At 54.5% G+C, this 23,275-nt stretch overlaps 1 protein-coding gene across 14 annotated transcripts in view; it reads left to right on the forward strand.

Moving 5' to 3' along the window:
* The window catches only part of CTBP2 (C-terminal binding protein 2), a 156,466-nt gene that overhangs the window by 118,060 nt on the left and 15,131 nt on the right, over positions 1–23,275 (forward strand). The window contains exon 1 of one of the 14 annotated variants that reach the window (XM_081073776.1): positions 2,072–3,701. The exons of the other annotated variants lie outside the window; for them this stretch is intronic. Within the exon in view, the coding sequence (XP_080929902.1) occupies positions 2,087–3,701 (1,615 nt within the window). The 5' untranslated portion in view covers positions 2,072–2,086. Of the gene's footprint in view, positions 1–2,071; positions 3,702–23,275 lie in introns of those variants that run through there. 14 annotated transcript variants of the gene reach the window in all.

Consider the following 23,275-nt stretch of genomic DNA (forward strand, 5'->3'; position numbering starts at 1 on the left):
GAACACGTCCTCAGGCTGTGTTGGTGAGACGTGTAAATATTGTCTTGTGTGTGGCCAGGCCTGTTTCCTCGTCTCCCCTGCCCGGGCCGTTCAGCCCGTGATTGTGAATGTGCCAGCAGAGGAATTACAGAAATTGGCGCCAGCAGGCTTCTTTTATACATGGAAACCCAACGTTTGTCAGTGTGGCTTGTTCTTTTTTTCTTTTTTCTTTTTTTCTTTTTTCTTCCTTTCTTTGCTCGCAGCCTAGGAAGGTGGGGGGATTGGGAGAGGATTTGAGTCTCTTTGCCGCCTCCCTGATAACTTGAGGCCTTGTTGGCATTTGGGGGGGAGAAACGGGGATCACAGAGTTCAAATAATGGGCTGGGGTGGCAGGGCAGTCAAATGGTGGTTACAGATCTCTGGTTTTGGGGGACCAAGCACTCTTTGGAGAATAGTGTTGGTTTAAACAGTTTGTCCCAAAGTGTGATAAGTCTTGATTGGTCAGGACATCGGGAAATGGCATAGGGCACTGCCCTTTCATTGCCGTGTACCTCCAGTTCCTGAAAATGCATTTGTACTCACTATATTCCCTCATGGTTATTCTTTGGTATTTCTGTTTAAGTTGAAGTTTCCAGTTGAATCTTATTGAGAGAAACGTACGGGGGAGGGGCAAAACACTTCCAGGTTTCATGGCATCAAATACGCATATGATCTCAGTTTGAAATGTTCTAACAGTGCAGAGCCTTTGTGTTTCCCAGTCACCAGCTTTGGTGTGTGTGGTGAAACCTTAGTCACGGGGACCCTGCCGTGGAGGGGCAGGACCTGCTGCGTTCGTCTGCGGTGTCGCTCCTCTGGGACCCTCTGTATGTTTAAGGGACTGTCTCACCGCTTCTCTTTGGGTGGTCCTTCATGGAAATAACTGCTGTTCCGTACATTATTGGACCTAAGTCCCTAGTGGGCTGTGTAAGACCTTAATCCGTGGGAATATGGAAAATCGTCTGCAAGATGTAAGCCACGCCGAGGCTGCTGGGATTACATTTTCCTTTCCGACAGTTTTAAAGGAAGACGCACTTCAGATGCAGACACTTCCCTGTTTTGCTTCATAATGTTCAAATTTAGTCCTTGACCTCTGCTGCAGTCTTAAAATGATGAATGCTAGCTAGATCCCACGCACAGGTGGGGGCTTTTTGTTTGGGTGTTTGTTTGTTTGTTTGTTTTTCTTTCTTCCCCCTGGCTGTATGAAGGGATCTGTGTTTTATGATAATAAGGTAAAGATTCCATTTGGACTTGAGCAATGTAACTCATTTGGTTCTTCACCAAAGAGCCATCTGAGCGCCAGATTTCATTATTGGCGAAGCATAGTCTGCAGACCTGGCCCGTTTCTCAGGGCACTTCATGTTCTAGAACAGTGTGTGAGATTTTTGTCTTTTTATCCTGCCTGCCTGTTCACATTGAATTTGTTTTTAGCCGTGTGCAATGGATTAACATTTCATCAGGGTGGATTAAGATTGAACTGACATGAAAGCAGTCTTCTTCTGACTCCCTTCTGTCACTTTTAGGCAGTGGGAGATGGGGGTGGGGCGAGGCCCCTTCGGGAGGGGGAGGCAGTGCTTGCCCAGAAAGCCAGCCTGGTGAGGACCAGGGTGAAAAGTCAGAGCTTTGGTGTGAAATAATTCCCACTCGCAGGTCGGGAGGCCTGCATGGGGCCGCAGCAGCTCCATCCATCTAGAGATGTCACATGGAACAAAAGCTTTCAGGGTTTTATTTAGCTCCTAATCCCCTCACACTGCTGAGACAGCTGAGGGCCATGTGAGCACCAGGGGCGGGGGCCGCAGGCTCCATGCAGCCTCCTCTCTGGGACTGAAAGGGAAAGACCTGTCCGCTGCCATAGGGGAGCAATGCAAGGTTACCGTGAGTGTTGTGCTGTACCTACTAAGGTTTCGAGGATTAATAATTTAGGCCGTCCTTTGAAATAGGAAACCCGCAGTCGGTTGTTCCTGCCGTCTCGGAAGGGTTAGGATACAGCCGGTCCGTTTTTGATGTATGAAACTGAAGATTTGTAGAGAAAGGCCTCCGCCTCTGCCTGGGCCACCGTCGTTTTCTTCCCATGCCGGTGCCCAGCAGGCATGTCAGTATTGGTCGTTCTCAGAGCTGGGATGCTGCCGGGTGGTACGAGGGCCCCTGGGAGATGGCAGAGGCTCCAGGCCGGAGCAGCTCCCTGACAGATGGAGGCAGAGAGGGACCCTGGTATGAGCCCACGCCCGATCTCTGCCGCGAGGCCTTCTACAATTCGGAGGCCGGAAGGAAGAACTCCGTCCCCGATTTCACCTTTTACGACAGCAGACAGGCTGTGATGTCTGCCCGGGGTGCCCTGCTGCCGCGGGATTACTACGGCGACCCATCCGGAGCCTCTCGGGTGCCCAGAGAGCTGCGTCACCACCGGGACCCTGGAGTCAGCCGGTCGCTGCCCGGCTATGGAGTGCTTGGCAGCAGAATGACATGGGAGCAAGTGCAAGGTCGGACCCCTGCCCTGCAGGACACAGGTCACCTGTACCGGGATCCTGGAGGTAAAATGATCGCTCCAGGGCAGCGGACGCAGAGCAGGGCCCCGTCACCCGTGCGCTATGCCGGGGAGCTGGCGGATGGCAGATACGGGGTCGACGTGCCTGCCTACACCTCCAGCCAGGTCTACAACAATGTAGGCGAGAGGCCTGTGGATCCTGCCCCTGCCAGGCAGGCGGCCCCTACCTGCCTGGTGGTGGACCCCAACGGGCCTGCGGCCTCCGAGGGAGCCCCAGGCACTCTGAATCGAGGCTACGGGCAGGAACATGCCCCCTCCAAGGTGTCTTATGAGAATTGTGAGGCTGACCTGTCCACCTTCCAGGGGCCCGCTGGCAAGAGGACTGTGCTGCCTGAATTCCTGGCCCTCCTTCGGGCTGAGGGTGTGGCGGAGGCCACACTGGTGGCCCTTTTACAGCAGGGCTTCGACTCGCCGGCCGTCCTGGCCACCATGGAGGATGCGGACATCAAGTGCGTGGCACCCAACCTGGGCCAGGCCCGTGTCCTGAGCCGCCTGGCCAGCAGCTGCAGGAGTGAGATGCAGCTGAGGAGACAGGGCCGGGTGGGGCCCCTGGCCCGGACACGCTCCAGCAGCTTCAGCCACCAAAGCGAGCTCCACGGCGACTTGTCTTCTGTGCAGCCCCAGCCTGCGGGTCCCCTGCAGACGGCGTCACCCCGCGTTGGAGACCTGGCTCGCCGCCCCTCCAGCGCACCGTCGCAGCACCTCCTGGAGACAGCGGCTACCTACTCTGCTCCTGCAGGGGGTGCCCAAGCCCCCCACTTCCCCTCCAACTCTGGGTACAGCTCTCCCGCCCCCTGCGCCATGACAGCACGGCTGGGCCCCACATACCCCCCACATGCTGGAGTGGCCCTGACAAACCCAGGCCCTGGGACGCCCCTTCACCCAGGCCCCAGAACAGCCTACTCCACAGCATACACGGTGCCCATGGAACTGCTGAAGCGGGAACGGAGCATGGCCACCTCTCCCCTGCCCAGCCCGTACGGCAGCCCCCAGCTCCTGCGGAAGCCCGGGGTCCCTGTGGAGCCGTCCACCCTGCCGCCCGCCAGCCAGAACCTCCACATGCCGTACTCGCCCTACCAGAAGGTGGCCCGGCGGACAGGGGCCCCCATCATCATGTCTACCATGCTTGCTCCGGAACCAAGTAATGCACCCCTCCCTCCTTTCTCACTTGGGATGTTGGGAGGACTCTGGGGGCAGAGGTTTGAGCACAGGATAGTGGGTCCTCCCGTTCCTGTTACTCTCTGGCCGAGCCTGGAGCAACCAGCCCCACGCCCTGACACACACACACGACCACCACCAGCACCACCGCCCGCCAAACGAGACACCATGGCCAGCTCCCAGCCCGGCCAATTGACACAGGTTCTCTTGGGTGAAACAGATTTTCAGACCAGACTGACCCACTGGGACGGCATGGCCTTCTCTGATTCTCTAGTTGAGTCAAGTTGGTTTGTGGATTTCCCTTTATAATGATGAAACACAACTGTGTTTCTGGGAGAAACTCAGAAATCATCCAGAACAGACTGAAACCATCAGCTCACGAGGGGTGGCCTTGGCGAAGGCAGGGGTATTTATCCAGTGTCTCCCATAAATAGTGCATCATTCACTTGCTATTAGAATTGCGCTGTAGTGTGGAAACGCATCTCCAGAGGGTACCAGAGGCAGGATTAACCATCGTGGAGCTAAAAACGGCTTGTGTTAAACAAAGCAAGATGTTGAAATCCCTTAGAACCTCCTGTTTCAAAAACAGACTTAGTCTGGCATATTGGAAAATATAGTTGGGAATTATATTTCCAAGTTGGGGAAATAGAGAAGGATCCTAGGTGGTTCCCATCAAAACATGAGACAAGTATAATTTATTACATGTGTTTCCTTGGGCATTGTGCATAAACGTCCTGCGGACATGCTCTGGGCACTGGTTAAAATAAAAAGTCTAACTCTGGAATCTTTACTGACAGTTTAAGCTATAAATCCATTTTCTTCCCTCTTGCCTCCCCAACATTTAAAAAACTGAATCCTTTTTAAGTGATTTTTGTTTCTGAACAGTTAGTATTATGGGGTGGAGGTAGTGGCGTGAAAATCATGATGGAAATGCAATGTATCTTTTTGAAAATGCCCCTTAAACATCTGCGGTGGGTCCTGAAAAACTGCTGTTGCAACCCTGAGATACTGCATTTGGTTTCTCTGCATATTGGTGGGGCTGGTGATCATTTGACTAATAACATTCTGAAACGGCGATTCTTGCTTTGCAAGTTGACCTCCAGACACTTTCTTATTTCCAAAAGGGAGACTGAGTGACTGGTTGGATTTTTCTGGTGTCTCTCACTACAGATTCTGGTTTTGTCTCTTGTATGGATTTCTTTTTTTAAGTCTGGTCATATAGTTTACTTGATTTTTTTTGATTTATTTTTATTTTTTTTAATCAATGTGTGGCAGGAGAAAAGTCGTCTCATTTTTCTGAGGGCTTGTGCCTTCTCCCTCACCGTCAAACATTCTTTCTTTGCAACCCACTAATTTGCATGGCGATGACATTTGTTGTTCCAGTAATTTCATCTGATAATGGCCGGGCTTGCAGAGCAGATCTGAAAACATATTCCTTAATTATGTGTTGCTAAGCAACAGGAGAGTTTGGTCATAATCACAGAAAGATTATCTCCTCGTTGAAGTCCTGGAAAGGTTTTGCTGAAGGAAGACCTGTTAAATTGCCTTACTTCCTTCTTTTTCTGTTAATTTTGCACTGCCTTCTAACAAAAACATTCGCGTTATTTGGGTGTGGGGGAGGGACATTTGGTGAGTGATGGTTAACACACGGTTTGCGGACCCGAGGATATTGACTTGTTCCCTTTGCGTGGCAGCAAGCCAGGCAGGGCCACGGAGGTCTGCAGTTGGTAGTCAGCCAGCAGATAAATTTCTCTGTCAAATGATCTGTCCCGCGGCGGCTGTTGTCCTCCTCTTTCCTTCTCGTACCTTCCGTGTGTCATAACCCTGCCCGAAAGCGGTGTGCCAGGGGCCAGGGGGTCAGAGCTGAGCTTCCTGGCAACTTTCAGCCTATGCTGGTGGCATTTTTATGATGCAGGCTTCGTAGACTCTGCGGCCAGATTTGGATCTGTTGGGACCTACTCTCATGCTCCTGGAGAGTCCCTTTGCCCCTTTGTCCCCGAAAGGGTAGTATTTACATTTAAGGAAAAGCATCACAGACCTTCAGTTTAGAAACCCGAACCTCGTGCCAGCAGCCCCACCTGTCTTGAGCAGCTGAGCTAAGCTGAAATGGGAGTTGGCAGTCTTTAAATCTAGTTCTGCCTCGGTCATTCACGGCACGACCAGCATGAGTGCATCTTCATTTAGGTGGTTGCCTAACTCACATTTCCTTCCCTCTCACCTGGAGGGGCAGGGAGTGCCGAGGAAGTGGACGCTCTTTTCTCCTTTGGAGAGGCAACCTCTGTGCTGACCGTGGATGGTTTGGTTGTAAGTGCCTTGTTTTCCTTTTATCCACTTTGGATATTTTAACATCCGTTTTGTTTGTCTCGGTTCATGAACTAACGGCTTCATCCTGACTGGCTTTCTTGGTATAAATAATGGTTCCTGTTTGCTAGTCTGTTGACCAGGCAGTTCAGGGCGACCTGGCGAGGAGGGACCCCAGTGCAGCCCGCCAGCCCCGTGTGAGCGGGATTAGTGGGGCCACACGTCAGACCCACGTGAGTGACAGTACCTGCTGTCGCTCACACACTGACCTGCTTGACGGTGGCACAAGCTGCAGAACCTTCCGGCACTGGCTGTAGCCAGCAATGCCCCCTCCCCCATGTCATGTGGTGTCGGCCACAGCCAAGGATTTGCTGCCACCAAATCCTCCCCGTGACACATGGAGCAGGCGCATCATGTAAGCAGCAGTGCTGCAGCCATTTTCATACTTTTGTCCCAAAACACAGCCGAGCACAGGAGCAACCCCAGTGCTGAAAGTTTCAAATGTGAGAAATGCGGCCCCAGCCCACTTGCGACTGGGGGTTTTCCCTTTCCTTTCAGCCATTTTTCCTGAATGCAACTGGATTCATTAGTGCAATTTTGACCCCCGTCTGGTCACTGGGGGACACTGCAGGGCAGGGCAGGACGTGTCTGTGGTTCGTTTACGTTGGCGCTGTGGGGGAAGCTGGGGTTGTCACAGTGTTGTCTGTCCCCAGAACTGGTCACCTGCATGGCACTGATGTGCTGAAATTGTCACTGGTTTCCAAGGATGTGGGTGTGTGTACGCCTGATTCCTGCAGTAGGAGACAACTCAGTCCCATCAGAATCAGAATAGAGGACTGTCCCTCTTGGGCCCACACACACCTGGGGACTCTGCCCATGTCCTGGGCTTTGTGTGAGGCTCTGTGCTGCGTGTGCTGGTCTTCAGGATGCCCAAACCAGCAGGCTGGAGAGAGGCCGGAGAAGATACCCTCCAGCCCCAGAGTAGGGCCAGCCAAGAAGGGTGGGTTCTGGGTACCGTGACCCTCAGTTGGCCCCGTGGAGCAGCCAGTGACAGCACCAGCCCTTCTGTTGAAGAGCCTTACTTTGTCACGATTGTGCAGTCTGACTAAGGAGGTGTGTGCACAAAGTTGAGAAAGCTCTCCAGGGCTGCCAGCCAGGGCATGACTCCTGAACACCGAACACCAGCTGCGTAGATAGGGTGGGTGCTTGTGGTCCAAGCCCCTGCCGTGTGCTGGGCTCACAACCAGATGTTTGTCACAAGTGGAGAGACCCCAGCCTGGTCTTGAGGCTCTGCAGCCTGGGATGGGCATGGGAGAGGGGAATTCACTGAGACATGAAATATCAGCTGGGTTAGGGACACATATGGGGCCCTTTGGGAGCCTGGCACGCTTGGGAAAACAACTCTCAGGAGAGAGTGTGAGCTGGCGGGGAAGGCTGGGGGCAGAGCGTCCACTCCACAACAACCATCCCAGCTGTAGGCCTTGTGGCCGGGCAAGGGGAGAGCAACTGCCCCAGCCAGCATGGGGAACGGAGACCTGTGAGCAGAAGCCGTGGCCTACAGGGCTGGCAAGGTCCTGGCTCCCTGGGGTATCTCCACGGCTTTTCTTGCTGACATACACTTCCTTGGTCATGGAGTTTCAGCCTCATGGAACAGGAAAGGGACTTCCCTGGGGGCCCCTAGCAGGACTCCTTCTCTCGGCAGAGCCTCCCTTCCAGATTGAGCTCTGGGGAAGGGCTGTGCACTGCCAAGGTGCTGACAGCTCTGCCTTTCCAAGGAAAACACCTGAAACACATCCGACGTCAGTAAAATCGACAGGCCTTCGTTTTGCTTTTGTACTTGGTCTTCCGGGCTGGCCACTGAGCCGTGTTTGGAGTCAGACGTCGCTCTTTGGTTTGTTGTTCTCTGAATTCAGGGTGTGTCCTGGGCAGCCACCTGCTCTTGTCCTTTGCACGCAAAACCCAGATGTGGCCACTCCACACCCCTTTAGGGCCCCCGTGATTCCTGCCTGCTTTGGGAGCTCACTGGATTGATCTCATTGTTCCGAGCCCTCACTGTTGACTTCTGCTGTTTTCCCCGAGTGGGAATGACCATCTCTCATCCATCAGTGCCCGGGAGAATTTGGACTTTGGTCATGTCCTCCTTATCAGGCTAAACTCATAGCCTGATCCTGGCGTCACGTTCTGTTCTGTGGCTGGTTTTACTGGGCTGACCTTGAGTTTCTCGGTTCCCTTCTTGGGCTCCTAGAAAAACCATTCAGCTAGGAATATGATTTCAGCCCAGGAACATAAGATAGTTTAATGCGTGACTCAGAAGTATACAGTGTGCTGTGTGTCTTTGGGCAAGTGTATTGAGTTCTCTGTTTCTGTTTCCGTGTCTGTCGAAGTAGGATAGAAATTGAACCTGCCTCATGGACTGTGGGAATGCAGTGAGCACAAGTAGAAGAAAAGTGGAGCACTGAGGTCATGAACCCTGCTTGGCCTTGGACAGAGCCTTTGAAATGGTGCTTTTATCATCCTCATTGTATCTTGGCCACTTTTCAGGTCGGGAGGCAGTACTCTGGGCTGTGGGGCACTCGGGGGGCTCAGCCCCCAGCTCTGCATCTCTCGAAGCAGCTTGCTCTGACCTTTTGGGTGTGGACGTGGTATTGCTGTCTGTGTTGGGATAGAGGGCCGCTCTGCCTGGCCTACCTGAGCCCCAGTAAAGCTTAATGGGCCTTTCACAAAACGGGGTATCTGGGAGTTTCTGTAAACTCAGCTCTTGTACAGCACACGGCTCAGACCCCCCCCCCGCCCCCCCCCCCCCCGCAGGGGTGTCGTGATCAAACAAGGGATGTGGTCTGGGGAGTCACATGGGAACTGGGTCTGAATCCCGGTCCTCTGCTGGACTGGCTGGGAAGCCCCCACTCGTACAACTGCAGTGCGTACCTGGCCCCTTGGAGGGCTACGAGCTCATCGCGGGTTTTCTGCCTAACAGGTGGGGACATGGAGAAGCAGGTTAATGAGGTTGGTCCTTCCTGTGCTTTCCTGCAACTTAGTTTAAAGGAATCGATCTGTGTTCTCACTGGAGGAGATGGAGCTGACATCACTCTGTCCCAGGTCCTGTCGTCAGCGCCCCTTCATGTGGCCTGATGGGCCTGACCCTGCCCAGCTCAGGTCGGCCATGCCATCTCGCCTCTAGATGGGTGTTTTATCTTCTGGTTTAGGAAGGCGTTCCCGTAGAGAGGGGCCTTGTCCTGCAGGGCCTCTCAGGTCCCTGCCTTCAGGAAGTGGCCCATCAGACACGACTTCAGTGTCTAAATAACAGTTCTGTGTTTTTGTTTTGTTTTTTTGTGTGTGTGTTTTTGTTGTCGTTGTTGTTGTTGTTTTATTGGAGAAGGGGAACAGGACTTTATTGGGGAACAGTGTGTTCTTCCAGGACTTTTTTTTTTCCAAGTCAGGTTGTCCTTTCAATCTTAGTTCAGCTTCAAGTTGTTGTCCTTTCAGTCTTAGTTGTGGAGGGCGCAGCCCAGCTCCAGGTCCAGTTGCCGTTGCTAGTTGCAGGGGGCGCAGCCCACCATCCCTTGCAGGAGTCGAACCAGCAACCTTGTAGTTCAGAGGACGCACTCCAACCAACAGAGCCGTCCGGGGGCTCAGCGGCAGCTCAGCTCAAGGTGCCACGTTCAGTCTTTAGTTGCAGGGGGCGCTGCCCACCATCCCTTGCGGGATTCGAGGAGTTGAACTGACAACCTTGTGGTTGAGAGCCCACTGGCCCATGTGGGACTAGAACCGGCAGCCTTCGGAGTGAGGAGCACGGAGCTCCAACCGCCTGAGCCACCGGGCTGGCCCACAGTTCTGTGTTTTAGTATGTCTTCCCACCGCGAACTCCAGAGACGATTGCCTCTCCAGAATCTTTAAAAGAGGCAACAGCCCCATTCAGGGGGCAGGTCAGATTTTCCTGGAAGGTTCACAGAGGAGGCGTACAGAGGCCCAAGTCGAACCCACAGACGGGTTGAGAATTGGTGCGTTTATCTGCCCAAGAAAAAGGAGACGCCGACAGGCCCCAGCGTCATGTTACTTTTTCACATGACCCTTGCTCTTGAGTGACCAGCGTCCACACTGGGGCTCTTCAAGTCCCATTCAGCTTCATGGACCAGGGTGTGTGAGCTGAATCTTCGTGGGCTCGAACCTCGGAAGCAGGACTCGAAGTCCTTACTGGCTTTTTGGTATCAGATACCTGATTTATGCAAATATTTCCTCCTGATCCTTGGTTGTCTTTTCATGTTCTTGATAATGTCCTTGAAATGCAAGAGTTTTCATTTTGATGGAGTCCAATTTATTTCCTCCTTTGGTTGACTGTGCATTTGGGGCATCATACACAATCCAGGGTCATGAAGATTGATGCCTGTTTTCTTCCAAAGAGTTTTTATGGTGTTAGCTCTTACATTTAGGCCTCTGAACCATTTTGAGTTCAATTTTTGTATACAAAGGTCTGACAATTAAGTTTGCGAACTTGTTGCACTGATTTTGCCAACCTTCTTTGATATCAGAAGGATTATTCATTATGAATTTGTACCAACTGGACAAACAGTTAACCAAGTTTACTATTTGGAAGTGCTGAAAAGGCTGTGTGAAAAAGTTAGACGACCCGAACTTTTCGCCAACAATTCATGGCTCTTGCCTCACAACAATGCACCAGCTCACACAGCACTGTCTGTGATGAAGCTTTTAGCCAGTAAACAAATAACTGTATTGGAACACCCTCCCTGCTCACCTGATCTGGCTCCCAGTGACTTGTTTCTTTACCTGAAGATAAAGGAAATATTGAAAGGAAGACATTTGGATGACATTCAGGACATCAAGGGTAATACGACGACAGCTCTGATGGCCACTCCAGAAAAAGAGTTCCCAAATTGCTTTGAAGGGTGGACTAGGCTCTGGTGTTGGTGCATAGCTTCCCAAGGGGAGTGCTTGGAAGGTGACAGGAGTGACATTCAGCCATGAGGTAGGTAGCATTTTCTCTAGGATGAGTTCGCTGACTTAATTGTCAGACCTCGTGTGGGTCTGAAGTAGGGAGGGGTCCAGCTGCTTCCCACTGCTGTCCCCGCTCGCTTGCTTTTGTTTTCAAGGGGCTGAGCTGGGTGGGGAGGAGGCAGCCCAGTGGCAGAGTATCACTCCAGATGTTACATTTGACAGCTCGTCTTCTAACAGAGATAGACAATTTTTTTAAAGGGAAAACCAACACAGGGAAGACGTTCAGGTGTTGAAACCGACTTCTTGTCCTCAAGATCATACGAGGCAAGAAGTCTAAAACCGTCTCACTGGTTGCTTGCTGGTATACGGGGGGGTTGTTGTTTTTTAAGTTTATGGAAGAGAATCAAAAGTTTTCATCCGTATCTGATTAGCCCACGTTAGTAAGATAGAACCTAACGGTAATTAAATGAATGTGCTGCTGTTACCCCCTCTGAAGCTGGCTGGCACAAAGGACTTTCTAGTAAGAGTTGGTTTTCGTGTAAAGGAAAAAAGAAAAAAGACAGTCCACGGCACTTAAATTTAGTCAAACAGCAGTGTGCAGAGTATGAGTCAAAACAACTTCTGCCAGATGGGTAGGAGAGCATAAAATCCACCTGTATATGGCCGTCCCCACAGAGGGCAGACGATTCTAGGGACACGCTCTCCTGAGAGCCATTGAGAACGGATCCCAGGAAGGGTTCAGCAATGGAATAACTCCTCGTGTGAACACGGGAGCTGGGTGAGGGAGAGCCTGGTACTGAGTTTGTACGAATACGTGAGGGCTTTGGGCGGGACTCCAGCAGAAAGGAAGACAGCAGAAACTGTCCCCGACTCGTGGATTCCCGTCGTCACCAGGCCTGGAATGCTGGTGTGGCCGGTGGGGAATCAATACTGACTTCATACGGAGACAGTCACCTCTGCGGGACTGGGTGCAGCAGCTGGCTCCAGCTTGTCCCTGGGGCACCTCTTGCCCCTACCCCAGGACTGGGGTTGAGGGAGCCAGCGAACCGTGAGAGATTGCAGGGCTCACTCTCTGCCATCAGCAGTGAGGTAAGGCAGAATGCTTGTTGTGACCACTGTGCAGCCCAATAGATAATAGTAATTGTCACCATTCTGGAGAATTCGACAAGGTTTATCCCACCTGAATTCCTGGGAAAAACCTGAGCATTTCCCCTTTTAAGCTGAACAATCTGAGCTCACTTCCCTAAACGTGATGTTGGCGCGATGGGCCTCCCAGGGGGCTCCGGGGACCACGTCACGCCACAAGCTGGCCCAGGCTTTGCGTGTGGCTAAGCGCACTGCTTGTGTGGCTCCATCTGCACTTGTGGGTGCTTTCCTGTCCCCAGCCGGTGCCTAGCCGTGCTGCACTTGGACCCACACTGCTCTGCTGCCGAACCGAGCCCCTTTCCTCTCTCTCATGCTGCCTTCTGGGAGAGTCAAGGAAATTAGTTCTTCTGCGTGATTAAATGGGATGTAAATGTTCTTTGGTCCCAAGAGGATTTAAGCATAGCTATTAGGAATGGCTCTAACACACTCACAAGGGTAAAATTGAGTGGACAGAGAAATAAGGGCAGGAAAAGATGGAGCTGGGTGCTAAGGCCAGAACACAGCATTCCCTGCAGTGCTGTGCACAGGACAGGTGGAAATTTCACTTGGAGCTTCCCAGCAACCAAAGTAAAAAGGGAAACAAGCTCACTTAAATAATTCACGTGGTGCACAAGATGGGCCCGACAAGCCCACTGTTCAGAAGAAGCTTTTTCTGGGCAGTGAGGAGGTGGATTTCTCCTGTCCTTGCCACCTGTCCAAAACAGCAGCAGCAGCAGCTCTGGGTTTGCAGTTTGCTTTCTTATCTTACTCCCCACCCCATGCCCCAACCTGTGCCTTCCTGTTCACAGGCTTAGCTGCCTGGTGACAGCTTCCAGCATATAGTCTTCTGATTTGTGTTCAGATTTTCACCAGGGCTTCATCCGGTCGAAGTGGCTGAGCTTCCGTGTCAGGTTTGAGTGGGCTGGGCTGCTTCTGCAGCTGGCAGTGACTTCCTGTCTGGGTGCCTGCCTCTTAGGCCAGCCCTTTGGGAGGGGTCACCAAGTCCAGGGGAAAGTGGTGATTCTTCTCAGTCGAAGGGGGCCGTGCCTAGAGGTGAATGCTGTCACCAGCAGCCCAGCATGTGCCAGTCGGTTCTCCCTCCTTCAACAGTACTTAAAGCTGACCTCTCCACCTAACCAACTTCCCTGCTGGGTACTTTGTTAGATGCTTTTCTATTTGAAGGAATAAATACATCTTTGTGATGGGTTCTAGTGTTTTCCTGTGAACTGGGCTTCGAGCCTGGAACACTTTAGAAGTCATTAGATTTTAAGAAAAAGTTATAGAGGAAAAGAGCAGGGAGGGGACGTCCGACCAGCTGTTACGCTTGGGAAAATCAGCTTCCTGGCTCCTCTGGGGCCCGAGGGCAGCACGCTTGGCCACCGGCCCACCGGACAGCAGGCCTGTTAAAGGGTCCTTAAGAGTCACTTTCCTTATTTGTTTTAGGGCCACAAGCAAAACCGAGTTAGCTGAAAACCTTGGGCTTCTTCCGTCTCCATCTGGGCCGTGGTGGCTGCCGGAGCTAGAAGCAGGGCAGTATTTTGTGTTTATGGGCACTCGGCCCAGAAAACACAGAAAAATAAGCCCGGTGGGTCTGCCAGGCTCTTCAGGGACCTTTCTGGAGGGGAGCTTGCTGTCCGTTCCTCGGGTGCCAATGGCGTCAGTCCGTCTGATTCCAAGGAATGAGGCAGCAGCCCAGGAGGGTGCCAGGCACACATGGGCAGGCCTGCACTCCGGATGGCACGTCCTTGGCCCCAGCAGACCTTGGTGAGGCGAGCCTGCGAGGGCGGGTTTGTTCCCCAGCTGTTCTGGGGTCACGGACAGCCAGCCACCGCCCTGCTGTCTGCTGCTGCCTGGCCCTGCTGGACCCCAACAGTTAACCCTGCTCTGCACCCACCGACTGTGCTGAAGGCCCTGCAGGGTGCGAGGACCCTGTAAAGGTTCACGTGGGGGGCAGTCAGGGTGGGCGAGTCCACGCTGTGAGTGGGTTGACTGCGGTTCCTGCGGTTCCTGTGAAGTCCCGTCAGCCCCGCAGGGGCCGGGAACACAGCGCCAGCAGCCTGCGGCGGGCGAGTGGGCGTGCAGTGCCTGCCTCTGCCAGGCTCCGCTCTCTTTTCTCATCTTTATTTCGTTTTATTTTTCTCAAACATCTCCTTCTGTTGTTGCCATGGGCACATTTGTAGAACTTGAGAAACACTCCAGCGAAACACCCCGGCAGCGTCCGCCGGCGGTCCCCACACCGTGGGCAGGTGGCATCTTCCTGGAAGAAGCTGAGGCTCTAGGGCCCTGATAGCCCGTCTCCCCCCAGCTTTGGTGGAGGGCGACCGCCACCGGGGGTGGGGCCACAACACTAGGCTTCCTGTGCCTGTGCGGGGCTGGACCACGTCGTGCGGCCCTCTGAGTGCCAGCCGGCCACTCAGAAAAGCCTCGATTTGGAGGACACATTTTGTGCTCCTTGCTTGTGGCCCTTGGGGTTTCTGCTGGGTTTTATGGCAAAGCATAATTTTAAGAGAAAAACCGAGCTTGTCGGTGCCGGGATGGTCACACACCTGTGAGGATGGTGTCCCACCTTGCTGGTATTTCATCCAGCCCCGTTAATGAGCCAGACGACAAGTGGATCTCGGCAATGAAGGAAGGCGGTGGGGGCAGGTTTCCTCAGGCTGCTCTGCAAAGCTGTCCCAGGCTGGACCAAATCGCCCAGAGCTTTTGCGGAAGGATGTAGAACACACCTCCACTCTCTGGTCTCTGAAAGCCAAGGAAACAGACATGTGGTGACTGGTGAACAAACACCCCCCACACTCCAGGTATCTTCTGGGAAGGTCTGACCAATAGGCACTCGCTTTTCTCAGCCGTCCTCCCACGAGGCCTCAGGGTTGGCCATCGCTCCAGCTACTGTGTAGAAGGGACAGAACCATGTCGTCGTCCGCCGTTCCTGTCCGCCATCCCTCCTTCCCCCATCCATGCTGCTGGTGGCGGGGGCCCTGGTTTTCTTGCTCCCATCGCCCTGAGCCACTCAAAGCTCAGTCCTCTTAGGCCATCCCTCGGTGGGAGGGTGGGGGACCACTTCCTGCTTCCAGGCCTGAGCCTGTCCAGTGCCTCAGCAATCCTGCCTGGCCAGAGGCCACCACTGGGGTGCTTCCTGTAAGGAAGGTCCTGGAAAGGCTTTTTCAGTGGAGTCCTGGGTTAATCCTCTTCGGGGCACAGATCAAGGGCCAGGCTGACACTTCCTGGACCAGGTATCTTATCGGCCAGGGCCCTGGGTGCTTGTTGGGTCTTAGGGCACGTTGGGAGGTGGCCACGTGTCCCTGAGAGTGGCTTGGAAGTGGGGACCGTGCGCTCCTGGTCTCACCATCCTGTGGGGCTGTCTGACTTGCCCAGGTTGTGGCCTCCCGGTATCTGTGGTTCTGAGGGCTCCAGGGGACAACAGCAGAACCGCGGGACGCAGAGAGGGCCCCGGGCCTGTCTCACTACCAAGGGTGGGGGGCTGTGTTCCCCTCTTCCCGGGGGGGGGCTGCCAGATCACAGTGGGGGACACTTACCACCCAGACGATTCATCTCGCGGGCTGCAAAATCCTGAGGGACCCCAAAGGGAAATGTACCTCCCTCCTGGGAGACAGCCCCAGTGACGGTTCTTTATTTTGTGAGTGTCAAGCTGAGTATCTGTAATTAATACACAACTGGTGCTGTCATCAGAGAGGGGGACTTGCAGGCCTACCTTAGCCCAGGAAGGTGACATCACCTGTTTCCCCAAAAACAAGACCTAGCCACACAGTCAGCTCTAATGTGTCTTTTGGAGCAAAACTGAATATAAGACCCGGTATTATTTTCTATAACAGAAGACAAGGAATAATACAATACAGTGCAATACAAATACAATACAATACAAACTACAATACAATATAATACAGCTTTATATTAATTTTTGTTCCATGTGACGCATTAGAGCTAATTGTCCTGCGAGGCCTCGTTTTCGGGGAAACACGGTAGTAGCAGGCCTGATGTTTGCGGCTCTGTCCAGGGCCCATGTATTCAGTTGAGCCAGTCGTGTGGGAGCAGCAAAGGGACACAGAGTGGCTGTCCCTAGTGACCCTGTGGGGAGCTGTGGGGATGAAAGCTTGGCCTCTGCTGGGAGACAGACCTGGATTTGGGTCCTGGCGCCAGCACTGTTCACTCTGTGACCTTGGGCGTTTGACTCACCTCTCAGTGTCCACTTCCTCGTTGCTAAACCAGGATGCTGGCTCTCACAAGGCATTGTCCCAGGGTTTAAATGAGAAAGTGGAAGAGAAGTGCCAGGCTCAGCAACCCTTCTAAATAGGCACGAACCAATAGGACGGGCTATGTTTCAGGGGACTGTCCCCACATTGGGAAGCAGTGGAACCAGTGGTGAGTTGTGGAACCTCACCTGGGTGGGAAGACAGTGGGAGCCCACACCGGGGGGTCAGCTGTTCCCCGGGCTCAGAGTCTGTAGCCCTTGCTCCCAGGACCTCCCACCTGGGGCTGGGCCTTTGGGAAAATACAGAACATGTGTCACGTTTTACCAAAAACAGAAGCAGAGCCTCATGGCCTTGGCTGCTTTGCTGTGGAATGGGTTTGCTTTTCAGCGATGTCCTTCTTGGTTCTTTCGGGCCGTTCAGTTGGGAGGTTCTTCTCTCACACTTGGTCTGAGTGGGTGCTGGTCAACCTGCCCCGGTGGAAAGTACCTGCTTTCCGGAACACAAGAGGCTCCCTGGGGACCGGTGAGGGTAACGGTGGCCAAATGCTCAAAACCAGGAGCCACCCAGAAAGGGTGCGTCCGTCGGGCAGGCAGGGGGTGCCTGGACGTCCAGACAGCCTGAGGGGGCCAGGGTGTGAGTGTCCGAACAATTTGAAGCAGTGATAAGTTGGTTCTTGGTTTTGTGTTTAAGCTCTGATGGAAAAGGGGAAAGTGTCTGCCCCTCTTCTCTGTTGAAGGTCCCAGTGTGATGTGGACACTGCACAATTCAGGCTGCTGGGACAGTTTCCCTGGGGTGCTCTAAGGGACCAGTTACTGTGACAACGGGTGCTTGACTTTCCGGAGGTACGGAAGTTCTGCTTTTTGTTGAACTAGGCGGTGTGGTTCCCAGCAGTCTAGACTTCTGCTTCCTGTATGGCCTGCTCTCCGTGCAGCTGTTAGCTGAGCTACAGGGGTGGTGGCCTGAGAGCATCTCACTTGCAGGGCCATGACACGTAAAGATCCATGTTTTATTTAAGCTCATCTACTTATCAGGGCCTTCCTGCGGCCATCTGTTAACAGAGCCTCCAGCTGACTTTGCAGAAAACACAAAAATCAGAGCTGAGGAGTGGCTTACAACCAGGCTCTCCCGTGGGGCACACCGGCCTTCTGGGGAGCCCCTCTGGGGAGTAGGTGCCCCCGGAGACCACCCCTGGGTGTTCAGAGGGCCTGCCGAGGCCAGGTCTCTCCACGCTTGTGCTCTTCCTGCTGGCTCTGGGCCGTTCACCTCTCGGTGCGTGGAGTGCAGTGGTTAGTAACTCACGGCCCAGCAGAAGAGTGTGTCGTGGGAGAGCCAGCTGCCTTCAAGCTGCTGGCGCTCCTAGTGTGACAAGCGGGAAGGCTGCGTGTGCCCTCCCTGCGCTGGCTTTCTTCCTGCCTGGTCGTACCACCCGTCACTGGAGGAAATGTGGGCACTGCTTGTGGTGCTGAGGGTACACCCAGTGAGGGTGCAGCCTCACGTCTGCCTTATTTTTAGAAGGTGCTTCACTCTTCTCTCCATTTCATGCCCTAGTGCCAGTTGAAGCCAGGTCATTCTAATCCCACCGTGTTCTTTATTCCCGCTGTTTTTCCAGTGCCTGGGCTGGGGCGAGCCCTCAGTCAGGGTTGAGTTAATTCCGTGCTGGGCCAGGTCCTAGACGGCTTGCTGTGCTGACACTGCAGAGCTCAGACGAGCCGGCCGTGCTCTGCCCGCAGACCCACTGCTCAGCCACCAGGCCTCCTGTGGACCCAGCCGCCTGCCCAGGCCTCGGTGCCCCACCTGTGGGGTGCAGACCTGAAAGCTCCCTCCAGAGGGAGAGAAGTCTCTGGCAAGAGGCTCCGAGTGACCTGACGCTAAGGGGGGCAGGGGGTCTGAGAGCAGGGCTTCCTCTGGGAAAGACAGAGGAGAGGACGCTGTTTGAAAGGGCACACAGCGACACAGGAACAAAGATGAGACTTCCAACGGTGACTGCAATTTTCGTTTTCACTTTAAAATAGTGCCACGTTAGCAACACACGTCTTATTACGAATCAATGCCTTGAAGCTGCCCTCTGGACAGCCTGCTCCTTTCTCACGAAAGGCAAGGGGAGCCACCTATGGACCCTGGCCCGCTCCACAGTTGCCATGGGGGTGGGCGCCTTCCCGGGGTCTCTGGAGACGGGGACACCATGGTCTCCGTGCCATTGCTGGCTTTCCAGCCCTGCTTTCCGAACAAACTCTAGCGACCTGCAGAACACGGCTGTTGCTGAGATCGGGGTCTGACGTCCTAGAACAGTTTTTGTAACATGGATAACAAACGTCCTAACGATGGCATGTCTCACCTCGACACGAGCCTCCGCGGCTGCCTTCCCCAGGCAGGCTTCTGCTGAGTGGACCCCCCAACAAAGCTGTGTTTGCAAGCTTAATGCTGCATGTCACACAGGCTCATTTCTGCCCCGACGTCTGCATCTGGCCCTTGGCTCACCCCAGTCATGAGTTTCAGCTCTAAATTGTGGAAATGCAAGCCTGGGAAACATGCCCCTTATCAGCCTCTCTATCGGATTCTGTGTCTGGACTTCGAGAAATCGGCACTTGGGAGCTCAGCCCCTGAGGGATGGGCCGTGCCGGGCTGCAGGCAGTGGCCTTTTAATTGGGGAGCAGCTGCATTTAGGGGGAGCAGCTGCATTTAGGGGGAGCAGCTGCATTTAGGGGGAGCAGCTGCATTTAGGAGAAGCAGCTGCTGGGCTGGTGGGAGACATGACCAGACCCCGAGGCTGGAGAGGCTGTGGGTGGGGGGCCTAAGGGTCCCTTCCGCCCGCTCCGGACGTCTGGGCGTTGTGAGTGTGGGAACACGTGTTGTGCCTTCTCCCACCTTGCAGGTCGAGGGAGCTGGTGACCCATGTGAGTGACTGTCCCCGGCACCTCTTGCTCAACGTGCTGGCTCTGCATTTGTGTCAAATCTAAGGCCTGCACGGCTCCGTCTCTGGGTCTTCCCAGGCCTGTTCTGGTGTCGGCTGTCAGGAGAGCTGATGCCACCCCAGGGAACTTCAACAGCGGCCTTCAGGCTCCAGGCGCTCCCCTGGCTCCTCTGACTCCTGCAGCCATGAAGACTCGTGCACAGTCGGGCTACTTTGGCAGGTGCTGCCCCTCGGTGGTCCCAGCCCATGCGTGTGGCTGCAGGGGCCTCAGGGCAGCCCCCGCGTACTCGGCCCACTGTACTCACTGTCAGGTGAGCGGGGAGGTGGCCGAGCGGTCCTCACATGTGACTGTCATCCGCCGATCCCGGCCAGCCCAGCCAGGTTCCGCGGCTGCTGCCGTGTCAGAAGGCTTCAGTGAAATGGGGTCTTTTGTAAGACGAGGCCTCTGCCTGCATGGTCACCCACGGTTGTTGTAGCCACGTTGCTTTGGGGTAAAACTGCTCAATTCCTGAAATGCCAAAAGCGGCAGGATCTTGTGTCGGAGTCAGTTTGGTTGTTGAGTTGCCAGCAACAGAAACCAAGTCACACCTCTAGACAGCTCATCCTCCTGTAGGAAGGTGTCAGCTGGACTCACTGTGTCCAGGAAGGCCAGGAGGGGTCAGAGACACTGCAGGACGGCTTTGTGTGCCAGGACCAGCCTTCTCCCCCTCAGTCACTCTACCCCGGGAAGCACAGCCCATTCTGCCGCCTGCAGCCCTGTCAGCCTGTGTCGCCTGAGGAAGAAGCAACTCCCGAGGGGAAGTGGGTGCTGGTGGTGTGATGGCTGGATGGCCAGAAAGCCAGCCAGGCCTCCCTGGAGCCCTCCTCTTTCCCCTCGGAATCCATGAGGCCTTTGGACTTGGTGTTTACTGGGCAGCTGGCCACTCTTAAAACTCCAGCAACTTGGCCTGGTATCACTGTTTGCCACTAAATGCAACTGTTTATATGCAGCTACAGCTCTGGGCAGTGCCAGGCCCAGGGAGGGACGTCAGAGCTCGCGGATTGCGTCCCCTACAGTGAGCATGTCCCTGCTTGGGCAGAGGCCAGCCTGAAACCAGCTAGTAACTGACACCAGGGGAGTCACCAAGCTTTCTGCAAAGTTAATGCTGGACAAGGTGCCGAGAGTAAAGAAAGCACTGATATACTTTCCGTGATGTCCGGTTGCAGCTGGACGCATTCTGAAAGGGGTGGGGTGAGTCCATGGCGGGGAAGGGAGACATAGAAAGGAAGTGGTCGTTTTGACTGGAGGACCACCAGGACCGTCTGATCCTCAGCAGCAGGTGTTTCCTCCATCTGCTGGGTCCCTGGACCGTGCAAGATGGCTGTCATTATTCCTCTGCTGTTCCTTGGTGTACCCGTGGCTCTGTCTCCCTCACTGTAACGTGGGAGTAAGTACAGGTGACGCCGGGGTTGTTTTCGGTGTTGGGGCTTGAGCAGTGCCTGGTCATTGGGAGCCTAACTTCTGATCACAAACCTGTTTTTAGTGGCTTTTCGTTTAACATTGTGCCTTGGTCTTCTCCCCCAAATTCTGCTGACTATAGAGGAAATAGGACACTCCCTCCGAGCCCGGGGACCAGCCCCTGAGTCGGTACCCCATTTCCCATAGTCCCTTAGAGGGTCACTTGCCATATTAATGTATATAGTAGATGTTAACCTATAATATGTGATTTACTAAAACTGCTCAAATTGTCAGAAGCACCGAGAGACGTTGGTCATTGTGGGATGGGACACAAAGTCTATTTGCAGCCTCAGCTTCTGGCACCTCTGGTCTTCTGGGAACCTCTGCCTCCGACTCCAGCAGGACTGTCAGGGGAGCGGGTGCCGAGCAGGGTGGCTTGAATTGAACTAGATTCCCCAGGGTGCTGGCACCGAGTCCCTTCTGGCCGGAGGGAGCATGTGGAGCTTCTCCCTTTCTTTATAGAAGCAAACCTTGTCAGTGGCCCAGCTACGCTTTCTCTTATCCTCGGTGCTGGGGCTCCCATGTGGCCCCCCAAGAGCCTGGTTCTCAGCACCCATCCACGGGGCTCCTTGTAGCTCACAGAGGACACGTGATTTCTGTCCACTGCCACCAGCCGCCCAGCATCCTTCCCTGGGCCGAGCCCGTCTGAGCATACGGCCCCTGTGGGTCTCATGGACCAGCCCCAGCTGCGTTCTTCTGGCCCAGCCTGGATGAGGGCAAAGGCTGGGTTTCGCCAAAGAGAAAAGCAACCCCAGTTAGGGAGGGAGGCGATCACTAGGCAACCTGGAACGTGTTTCCCAGGTAACGGGATGCAGGCACTGACGCTGTGGATGGACTTCTCGTGGTGACAGCCCCGAAGCCTCCAGAATTCTTGGATGCCTCCAGGCGCCTGCCGTTGTTTTCCTGTGTGGTTGCTTTTAATTAACAACTTGGGTTTCTTATCATGATTGTGAACTCCGCAAACATTGTCCGATTAACCCTCCTGCCAGCAGCATCCCCACGAGTCAGGTCGGTGCTCCTCACTCACGCTGTGGGAGGGACAGCCTGGAGTAAGCGGGCCTGTCTGCCCACGCAGTCCAGGACTGCCAGTCCCATGGGAGTCCGACCCTGGGCTTCCTTCTGGGTGTGGGAGGGGAGGAAGAATCTGCAGTAGGGAACGGGCCGTCTCACCACTTTCTTGGCAGAAGTAGGAGCTTTAGTGCGTGGACCCTGGGATGGCACCGGCTGCCCCTCCTTTCAGCTGCTTCCATCCAGCGAGCTGCTTTCCACCCCATGCCTCAGTTTCCTCGTCTGTTAACAGCAATGGAGGTGTGAGGATGAAATGAGAGAGTGGATTCCATGTGCAGTTACTGCTCCCTTCCTTCCCTCTCTGCAAGGTCAGGAGTAGGAGAGGTCTGGGCCCTGTCTGAAGACACCCTGGGTCTTTGGGGGGAACCTCTCCCGTTGGCACACATCTCCCTCTGCCTCTTGTGGGATGGACCTGCCATGGGCATCAAGGGCCAGTGAAGACAGGTGGTAGGTAGGGGAGTGCACATCCCTGCCCAGTACAGACCATGCTGGGGTCAGCTTCACTTGGATGCCTGCTTTGGGCATCGGGCTCTTGGGAGGCAGGTGGCGCTCAGCTGCCACTCACAGGCTTGGAGGGACCGTGATTGCTTGTGACCCAGCCCACGATGGACAGAGCCACTCAGAGGTGGCCTTCGCCACCCCGGCTAGGATGAAAGGCTTTCCTCTGTTCCCTGTTCAGAGACAGTTGTCCCCAGGTGCTACAGCTGTGGTTGGGAGCTGTCCAGGGCAGAGGCCACCGTGCAGCAGTCACGTGGGTACCGTCGGCGTGTGCACCGGGAGTGGGAATGTGGCCACAGCTCCACATGGGGGACCTCGCTCCGCTCCTTACTCAGGTAGCTGGGTAATGAACCCTGGTTGTCAAGCGGGGCCCTCCCACGTCAGGGGCCCAGTGGCCCCCCAGTGGCCATCTCAGAGCTTCCAGGACAGGAACTCTTGGGTGGTTCCAGGCTACGAGGCAGAGGCCATGCAGCCGGGCGCAGCCTGGGCCAGTGGCTGCTGGAGCTGCACCCACCATGGTGCAATCACACAGAGGCCAGCTGGCGCCAGGCAGGTGCCACAGGACCCCGTCAGGTCTGGTGGCCCAGGTAGCCGCTATAGAAGAGGACAAGTAGATTCTGTGCAGGAGGAAGGAAACCAACTGGCCGAGCCCGGCCCTGGTGCAGTGGCTGCAACCAACCAGACTTTACCTGCACATCTAAAAGCTTAAGTAAGATGCATGGAAAGCTGTCTTGTTATCACTTGGAACTTGTGCCACTAAACATTTCCGACTGAACGTGCGGAATGGAGTTGCCCTGTCCTGGCCACCTTGGAGCCAAGGTCGCTCCTGAAGCCCATGGTTGGTTCTCACTCGGCCAGGGGTGGGTCCTGGTGCTACGACGTGGGGGTGGGGTGGGGCAAAACCAAGACCTGCCAGTGTGTGAATTTGAAAGGAATGGTTGGTTAGAGAAAATGCTGCTTTTCGGTGCAGAGGAGGAAGTGCCCAGGCTGGTATG

Source organism: Rhinolophus hipposideros (assembly GCF_964194185.1).
Source record: "Rhinolophus hipposideros genome assembly, chromosome: 15".
NCBI lineage: Eukaryota > Metazoa > Chordata > Mammalia > Chiroptera > Rhinolophidae > Rhinolophus > Rhinolophus hipposideros.